Source organism: Gekko japonicus, unplaced genomic scaffold (genome assembly GCF_001447785.1).
Source record: "Gekko japonicus isolate JY-2015 unplaced genomic scaffold, Gekko_japonicus_V1.1 scaffold639, whole genome shotgun sequence".
NCBI lineage: Eukaryota > Metazoa > Chordata > Lepidosauria > Squamata > Gekkonidae > Gekko > Gekko japonicus.
The window spans coordinates 792,757-801,349 of NW_015176471.1; the positions used below are offsets into that span (position 1 = coordinate 792,757).

Here is an 8,593-nt window from a genome sequence, read left to right on the forward strand (position 1 = left end):
TCTGCTGCTGAGCCACGGCCCCTCTTTGCAGCTCTCCAGGGTCTCAGGCAGAGGCCTTTCCCATCATCTGCTGCCTGGTCCTTCAACTGGAGATGCTGGGGATTGAACCTGGGACCTTCCGCATGCCGAGCAGAGGCTCCACCACTGAGCCAAGGACCCTCCCTAAATGAAGCTCCCTTCTACTGAGTCAGGCCTTTGGTCTCTCAAGCTCAGTACGGCCTACTCAGACTGGCAGCCGCTCTCTACAGTTTCAGGCAGAGGCCTTTCACATCGCCTGCTGCCTGGTCCTTTACCTGGAGATGCCGGGGATTGAACCTGGGACCTTCCGCATGCCGAGCGGTGCTCCGCCACTGAGCCACAGTCCCTTCACGACGGCAGGACTCCCAAGGGATTATGGAACCCCCACGGGGAGGATCTGCCGCCTTAGCCTCAAAAGCAGAGGAACAAAACTCAACTCACCCTTCCTGAACAACAGCTCTGGTATGTTATTAGTATTAATAAAGGTCAGGAAGAGAAAAGCAAAGACCCACAGGACAGAAAGTCAACCCCAGGTTCTAATTACTCTGCCTGCAGAGGGAATCCGACCAGTTCCCAGTGCAGACCCAGCCCAAGGTGAATCAGGATGTCCTCCTTTACATCATCAGAACGTAGAGCCCCAAATAAATGCTGACAGTCGTTTTCAAACCCCGATCAAAACTGACCCATGCAATTATTGGCCCTCAAAGACTGGCAGACTATCTTTTGAAGTGTAACAGCAGCAGAGGGGAAGAGGGCTGGCTTTCCATGGACAGGCCACATGGGGAGTAGGGTGGGGGAGGGGGAAGAGTTCCTCCTCTTTCCTCTTGGGTGGCCCTGATGTGAATTGTGTCCCTCTAACTCTAAGCTGTGGAGTCCTGTGAGTCCTGTGAGCAAAAATCCCACTTTGTGAGCCGCTGGCGTTAAAGTTGTGAGTGAGCGGTTTAGCCGCCGCATCAATTAGTTTGCTCTGGAGCCCTCCTTCCTGAGCTGAGACAAAAACCTGTGAGCTGGATGCTAAAAAACTGTGAGCTAGCTCACACTAATTCAGCTTAGAGGGAACACTGGCTCCCTGCATGTCGTCTTCCAGCATTTTCAAAGGGCTGAGAAGATGCACTCAAGGATCACCTGGGATCTTCTTGTTTTGACCCAGAATGGATCTGTTCCCTGAAGGAGGGGCTGAACAGCTGACGGATCACAGTGGAATGCCCCCCTCTCCTCTTGATTTGTCTAGCGGCAAATGTGTGCGCGCGTGGGTGTGCGCGCCCGGAAGTCATGCTGACCTCTGGTGACTGACCCCCTATTGGGGGCCTGGAGGATACTCAGAGAGGTGGCTGAACAAAGCCTGCCCCCACCTCCCGACTGCTGGTATTCCAAGGAGGTCTTCCCATCCAAGGACTTGCCGGAGTCGACCCTGCCAATTTTCCAGATCTGATGTCCCACCCATTTCTTCTCCTCTCCGCCTCCCTGGTACTTAACTTCCTAAACCAAATTGGGATGAGGGGGTTCCACAGTCTGATGCCTATAAGAGGATAAAGACGAGCACTTTGAGAGCAGTGGGATCAGCTATTGCTAGGGCTGCCAACCTCCAGGCGGTGCAAACCAAAGAGAGAGATCACGGGATGGAGGTAGAAAGGAAACAAACAGCCTTGATGTACTGTGCCAAAAAAAGGTCTTCACGGACTTGAAAATTCTTTTTCCAATATTCAGTTTAATTGAAGCAATTCAAACGCCATCAGCACCCACGAACCGTGCTTATTACATCTCGTTTCGAGTATAACTTTATCAAAGTGGGCAGTGTTGAAACACCTATATAATAGTAATCCATTTGGCAACCATTCTAGTCCTATCTCCTAGCAATGTTCCCTCTGAGCTGCGGAGTCTTGTGAGCAAGAATTCTACTTTGTGAGCTAAAGGCCTTAAAGTTGTGAGCGAGTGATTTGGCTATTGCATACATTAGTCTGCTCTGGAGCCCTCCTCCCTGAGCCAAGACATAAATGTGTGAGCCAGAGGCTAAAGAACTGTGAGTTGGCTCACACTAACTCAGCTTAGAGGGAACACTGTCTCCTAGTAACACTCATCAAATGGATTAATAACCCACACTAATGGATCTGATGAGTGTTACCGGGGACATGGCTAGAATGATTGCCAGATGGATTAATATTATATAGGTGTTTCAACGCCACCCACTTTGATAAAGTTATAGACGAAACGAGATGTAATAGGCACGGTTTGTGGGTGTTGATGGCGTTTGAATTGCTCCAAGTGAACTGAATACTGGAAAAAGAATTTTCAAGTCTGTGAAGACCTTTTTTTGGCACAAGACATCACGGTTGTTTGTTTCCTTTCAACCTCCAGGGGGTGGCTGGAGATACAACTGATCTCCAGGCAACAGAGCTCGGTTCCCCTGGAGAAAATGGCAGCCTTGGAAGGCGGACTGTATGGCACTGTACCCTGCTGAGGCCCCTCCCATCCCCAAACCCCGCCCTCCCCAGGCTCCACCCCCAAAGTCTCCCATCGGAGCTGGCAACCGTAGCTGTGGGCAAGGGTCAGCGATAAGGCACACCTATCCTGATTTTAACCCACATTTCCAGACTCTGTAAACATCTGGATTGATCAGTTACCCTGATCTACTAAGAGTCCTGACCTTTGCACATCCTGTACCTATGGGCATTTTAAAGCTAAGGGTAGCTCGTTAATTATTGTACTATGTAAGCATCCTTAAGCATCCTCCCCGAAAGTATCTGTTTTCCCCTGTTTCTCTACGTGCAAGCCCCAGCCTCACCTCACGGTGGGTGGTGGGGGGGGGCAGAGTGTGTATAAAATAAACTATTGCTGCCTTGAAAGGCAGACAGATTTCTCTACCCTCAAGAGAGCTGTCTCGTGTGACTCCTTCACGTAGCTATTGCTATACTAGGACTCCTCCGATCAATCAAGGTTGTTATTAAAGCACGTGGAAGCCCTGCCTCTTGAAAGAGATGGGACGAGCCGCTCAACGAGGGATGTTCTGTTCTCCGTAACCAGAGACTACACACATGACTCTTTTGTCCAGTGCAGTAGACCTTGGTGTGTAAGGATACCAGGATAAGCCAAGCAAATTAGAAGAAGAGGAGGAGGAGGAGGAGGAGGAGGAGGAGGAGGAGGAGATTGGATTTATACCCCGCACTTCACGCAGAGTCTCAGAGCAGCTTACAAACTCCTCTCCCTTCCCCTCCCCACAACAGATGCCCTGTGAGGTAGGGGGGGCTGAGAGAGCTCTAAGAGAACTGCCCTTTCAAGGACAGCCCTGACAGAACTATGGCTTGCCAAAGGTCATCCAGCAGCTGCTAGTGGAGGAGTAGGGAATCAAACCCAGTTCTCCCAGATTAGAGTCCGCGGATTTAACCACTACACCAAACTCCTCTTACCACACTGCGAGAATCGCTTCGATGAGCCGGTATGGGAAGCTGAACTCTCAAGGCTTGTTCTACTTAGGCCAATACCCTTCAGCACAGAAGAGACGTTCTCTTGAGGAGAAGACGCGCTTTCAGAATCGTTGCAGATGTCTTCATCGGTCAGAGATGCGGATTCTGAATCCAGGGCCCCAAGGGATGAAACACTCGTTCGGTCTGAGTTTTGATCCTGAAAAGATGAACAATCAGCTGCTTTCTTCGCTTCAAAAGGAAAATGATTTGGAAGAAAGGTTACCTCCAAGGCTCACCAAGGAATGAAACTGGCCCTCCTCAAAGCTGACTGCTGTGAACACTGATTCAGGTGGGTCGCCATGTTGGTCTGAAGCAACAGAACAAAGTTTAAGTCCAGTGGCACCTTTAAGACCAATGAAGTTTGGGTAGAAGCTTTCATGTGCATGCACACTTCTTCATTGTGCATGCGCATGAAAGCTTATACCCCAAATTAAAAGCTCTTGGTCTTAAGGGTGCCAGTGAACTTAAACTTTGTTCTACTGCTTTGAAAACTGAAATTTTACTTTTATTAATTACAAAAGGGGAAGTTAGATGTTTAATGGAGCAGTAGTGCCAAACGGCCTGACTCACGGCTATGTTTACTTCTTTGTGAAAGACATATTAGGCCTTCATTTTGAAAGCCACCCAAAAACGACTGCCCATGGTCGGCCAGGGCCAATCAGAAAATGGCTGCCGTAGGGCACTTGGGGCCAACCACAAAATGTTGGGAAACGGCAAGCCAGACATCCTTCTACTATGAAGTCAGCTGTTTCTAGATTCTCTTGACCCATGAAGCGGAGGAAAAGCCGCGATTGGGACTTTGCTTTGGGGACAAAGCAAATGGGCACCAGTAAGCCCCTCAGCAAGTACCACAGTGCCCCCAGGCATCCTGTGGCCACCACGGCACCTGCTGACACCTTTCCTGGTATCCACCAAGTGTTTTTGTTAAGTGGGCGGGGCCATCTTGGCCTTTGGCCAAGCAAGGCTTCTGATAGGCTACTGGAGAGTTGATTGCTTGTGCAGGCTTTTAAAAACATTGCCCTGGTAGCAGCTGCCACCACAGCACAAGGACCTTCACTGTGTGACTGAAGGCAAGCAGAGGCAGCTGTTTTGTGGCTGGCTCCGCCTCCCGTGGCAGCCATTTTGTGGCTGTACCCACCATGCTGTGTCAGAATTCCAAAGTTGCTCGCCGTCTTAAAAAAGTTTAATGATCCCCGATAAACAGAATCACTGCTTAAGAGAATAATGGGAAAGAATTCCAGAAGGACACCACAGCTCCTGGATTAGGGACTTCCTAGATTAAGTCCCCAATCAGAGTTCCCTCTAAGGTGAGTTAGTGTGAGCTAGCTCACAGTTTTTTAGCCTCCGGCTCACACATTTTTGTCTTAGCTCAGGAAGGACGGCTCCAGAGCAAACTGATTTATGCAGTAGCCAAATTGCTCGCTCACAACTTTAATGCCAGAAGCTCACCAAGTAGAATTTTTGCTCACAAGACTCCACAGCTTAGAGGGAGCATTGGTCCCCATTCCCAGGTTTGTTTGTTTGTTTATTTATCCAATTTATATCCTGCCCTCCCCGCCGAGACAGTCTCAGGGCGGCTTACATAAAATACATAAAAGTATAAAATACACAGAGCAACACATATAACATCTTAATTTATCATGCAGTTAGACATACAGTGCAAGGTGCTAGAGCTAGAATAGATGGTAACGATAACACCATAGAATTGTGTAGCGGTCACAGCAGGACACGGTGGTTAAAACAAAAGGGAATGGCCACAGCTGGAATTCAGCCTATCTTTTCTGGTTTTGCTGGCGGGCACAGGCTGCCAATGGAACATCCAGGGGGAGGGACTGACACGCTGCTGTTGTTATGTGCGGCTCCTAATTGAAAGCCTGGTGGAAGAGCTCCGTCTTGCAGGCCCTGAGGGACTGTGAGAGGTCCCCAGGGCCCTGATGTCATCTGGAAGCTCATTCCACCCGTATGGAGCCACCATATCATTAACTTCACCTAGCAACGATACATGTTAAGCTACTGCCACCATATAATAATAACAATGTGCCATCAAGTCACAACCGACTCAAGGTGACCCCGTAACCAGGGGTCATTTCGTAGAAAAAGAGGTGCGGGAGCTCATTAGCACAACTCATTAGCATAACTTATCTGCATATGCCACACACCTCTGACATCACCGGAAGTGTGTCAGAAGGCAACACCCACCGCTCAGGCTCCACTGGACTGTTTTGGATTGCTAGCTATTGGGGGGGGAACGTGCAGATCTGTCCTCGCAGAGGAGGGAGAGCTTGTACCTGAATAAAACGTGGTCTTTAAGGTGCCACTGGACTGTGTTGGACTGGGGGGCGGGGGGGGGAGCTCTGCAGCTTACCTGGCTGCTTCTTGCTCTGACAGAGGGCTGCTGGGAGCAGGGGGTGGGGCTTGTGGCATGTGCCCGCCCCCTGGGCTCTTTACTGCCGGAGCTCCGCTCCTGTGTGCTCCTGCAGGAAATGACCCCTGCCCATAACCATGGGGTTTTCAGGGCAAGAGATAAGCGGAGGTGGTTTGCCATTACCTTCCCCCACATACCAACCCCAGTCTTCCTTGGCCGTCTCCCATCCAAGTATTAACCGTGGCCGACACTGTTTCGCTTCCCAGCTCTTATGAGACTGGGCTAGTTGAGGCTCTGAAGGCTGCTACTGCCACCGTGGGCCCACCAATTCTATGTTGTGATTTTAAAAGACCACCCTTCCCCTGTATGATCCTGCGTGTGGACCGTATAGGATTCAATAAGGGGCAAAGCCTCCTGAACCTCTTCACTGGACCATTTTGTTTTTCGCCACATCGCTGCTAACCCCCAGTGTCACTGAAACTCACCTTTGACGATCCCGCGTATGTCGTAAACTTGGAGTACCACCTGCTGGCCTTCTCTGCAACCCCTTTCCCCGCAGAAAACATGCTGCTCTTTAGAACATCAAAGGTAGGCGTCAGCAGCGTATCCAAATTGAATGAGGTCGGAGAAGCAAGCGTCACTGTGCCGGTCATATCCTCGGACTGTCCCCTCGCTAGATTGCTCGGAGAGAATGTTGGAGAGGACCAAAGTCTGTTTCTCGCTCTTCCTTCGTTTTTTACCTGGTAGCTTTTGGATTTGGGAAGACTCACGGGCCTGGGTGAGTTCGGAGGCAGGCTAGACCTCCGGCAGAATTGCGCTGGAGTCGGACTGCTTTTATGGGTGTTCTTGTCATTGTACGCTTTTTGCAAGTCTATGCTCGGAGTGCGGCTCATTAAGGGACTGCTCATATTGTTCATATACACCTCTATTTCCTCAGCTAAATCTCGCCTGGCAGATGGGGTCCAGGCACTTTTATCATCGGTTTCCTCCTCGTCCTCCGGCTGCTTTTTTGTCTCAGCAGCCAGCAAGGAGAGTGGATCGAACCCAGTTTCGACGTCGGTTTTCTCAGCTGCTTTGACCGGGAAGCTGATGGCACGCTGAATCCTCTTGGGCATCCTGTTTGATGGCTTTACAGTTTTTGCCGAGACGGGCTCATGGTCCAAGTCTTCTAAATCAAATATAACCGGGGATTCAGTCTTGTCTGTGAAACTGTTCTCGGAGGGCGCGTCCTCATCGCTGGATTCTTTATCCACGTCCCCTTTCTTATTGGGAGCCAAGGAAGAGGGTCTGATGTTGAGAGTCTTTGGCCTTATTCTCTTCTCAAACACTTTAGAAAGGATTTTCGCATCTGCGCCTAGTTTTTGGACAACTTCTCCGGGACTCGCTTCTTGGTTGATTCGGTTTTTCATGAGCTCCAACAGGGTGTCTCCGCTCAGATTGCGATTCCTGTTTCTCCAAACCATCCGTCTGCGGTCTGCTTCGGCTGCACTCAAGTGCCTGCTTCGTAAGTGTCCGGCTTTGGAAACTCTCATTTTGTTGGTATCCTCTAAACAAGATGAGAACAGCAACCCTGCAGGGCTTTCTGACATAAGAAAAAGCACACACAGACCCTGAGAACTTCGACTACTTTAATCACAAAGCAAAGTAGCCAAGAAGTAGCCACTATATGCTTTTACTAAACTATTTAACAGATTGGGATGACTCTTATTTTACGCCATTTCTTAGATAAACCTGGCTACTGTACAAACGAATGCATTTAATGGGATTCTTCTCTTACTACAAAATAAATGAAGAAGAAGAGACTGGATTTATACCCTGCCCTACACCACCTAAAGGAGTGTCAGAGTGGCTTACAATTTCCTTTCCCTTCCCCTCCCCACAACAGACACCCTGTGAGGTGTGGGGGGCTGAGAGAGCTATTTTGAGAACTGCCTTTGAGAGAACAGCTCTGAGAGAACTTGTGACTGACCCAAGGTAACTCCAGCAGCTGCATGTGGAGGAGGCATGGGGAATCAAACCCGGTTCTCCCAGATTAGAATCCGCGCTCCTAACCGCTTCACCAAATTGTCAAACCAAAACATTTAAGGGTTCTCAATCTCTTTACCTGTGTCAACATCTCCTGCTAGATCCGCAGCTTTGCCAACGGCACTCTTAACACGAACGATCCTTGACGTGTGCTTAACGCTGTTGGAATGTTGATAGTTTAACGCAGGGAGGCAGTCACCACTCCCTTTTCCACTTTCCACTTCTGACACTGTTATCAACAAAGAAATAATATAAGGAAAATGATGTCAGTCTTCGAAAACTTTTTTACACTGTCGGTCACTTCCCCACAGCCCACTGGCACGGGATGCAAGAGCTCCGTAACCAGATCTCCTGACCTTTTGATTTTCGTTTAAAGGCAGCTGCGGAGGCTCCAAATTGGACCAGAGAAGTGGTGCCAGGGGTGTCTTACACAACATTTTGCCTAATCTGAATTGCCCCCAAAGCTGCAATTATTCCTGCAATGGATGAACAGTTAATCGTAGTTTTGGAATGGGCAATTTAGATTGGGAAAATCCGCACTGTGGGCTGCGTGTGGCACTACGCAGACGGGGGAAACCGTCTCCGAGAAGGATGCATTACATTAAGTGGGAATCAAAAAACGAACCCATTTCGGATACCGAGCACCAGAATTCTGAGACGACAAGCTAGGTATTAACATCGGAAACGTACGAGAGCTTGAGTCACTTTCTTTCTTTTCTTCCTT

The 8,593-nt window shown here is 49.4% G+C and overlaps 1 protein-coding gene across 1 annotated transcript in view; it reads right to left on the bottom strand.

The window, feature by feature from the left end:
• The window catches only part of DENND4A (DENN/MADD domain containing 4A), an 85,102-nt gene that overhangs the window by 16,025 nt on the left and 60,484 nt on the right, over window positions 1-8,593 (bottom strand). Inside the window, exons 18-21 of the mRNA XM_015427140.1 lie at window positions 8,560-8,590; window positions 7,949-8,098; window positions 6,330-7,426; window positions 3,423-3,636 (exon numbers count right to left, since the gene is read on the bottom strand). Of these exons, the coding sequence (XP_015282626.1) occupies window positions 3,423-3,636; window positions 6,330-7,426; window positions 7,949-8,098; window positions 8,560-8,590 (1,492 nt within the window). The remainder of the gene's footprint in view (window positions 1-3,422; window positions 3,637-6,329; window positions 7,427-7,948; window positions 8,099-8,559; window positions 8,591-8,593) is intronic.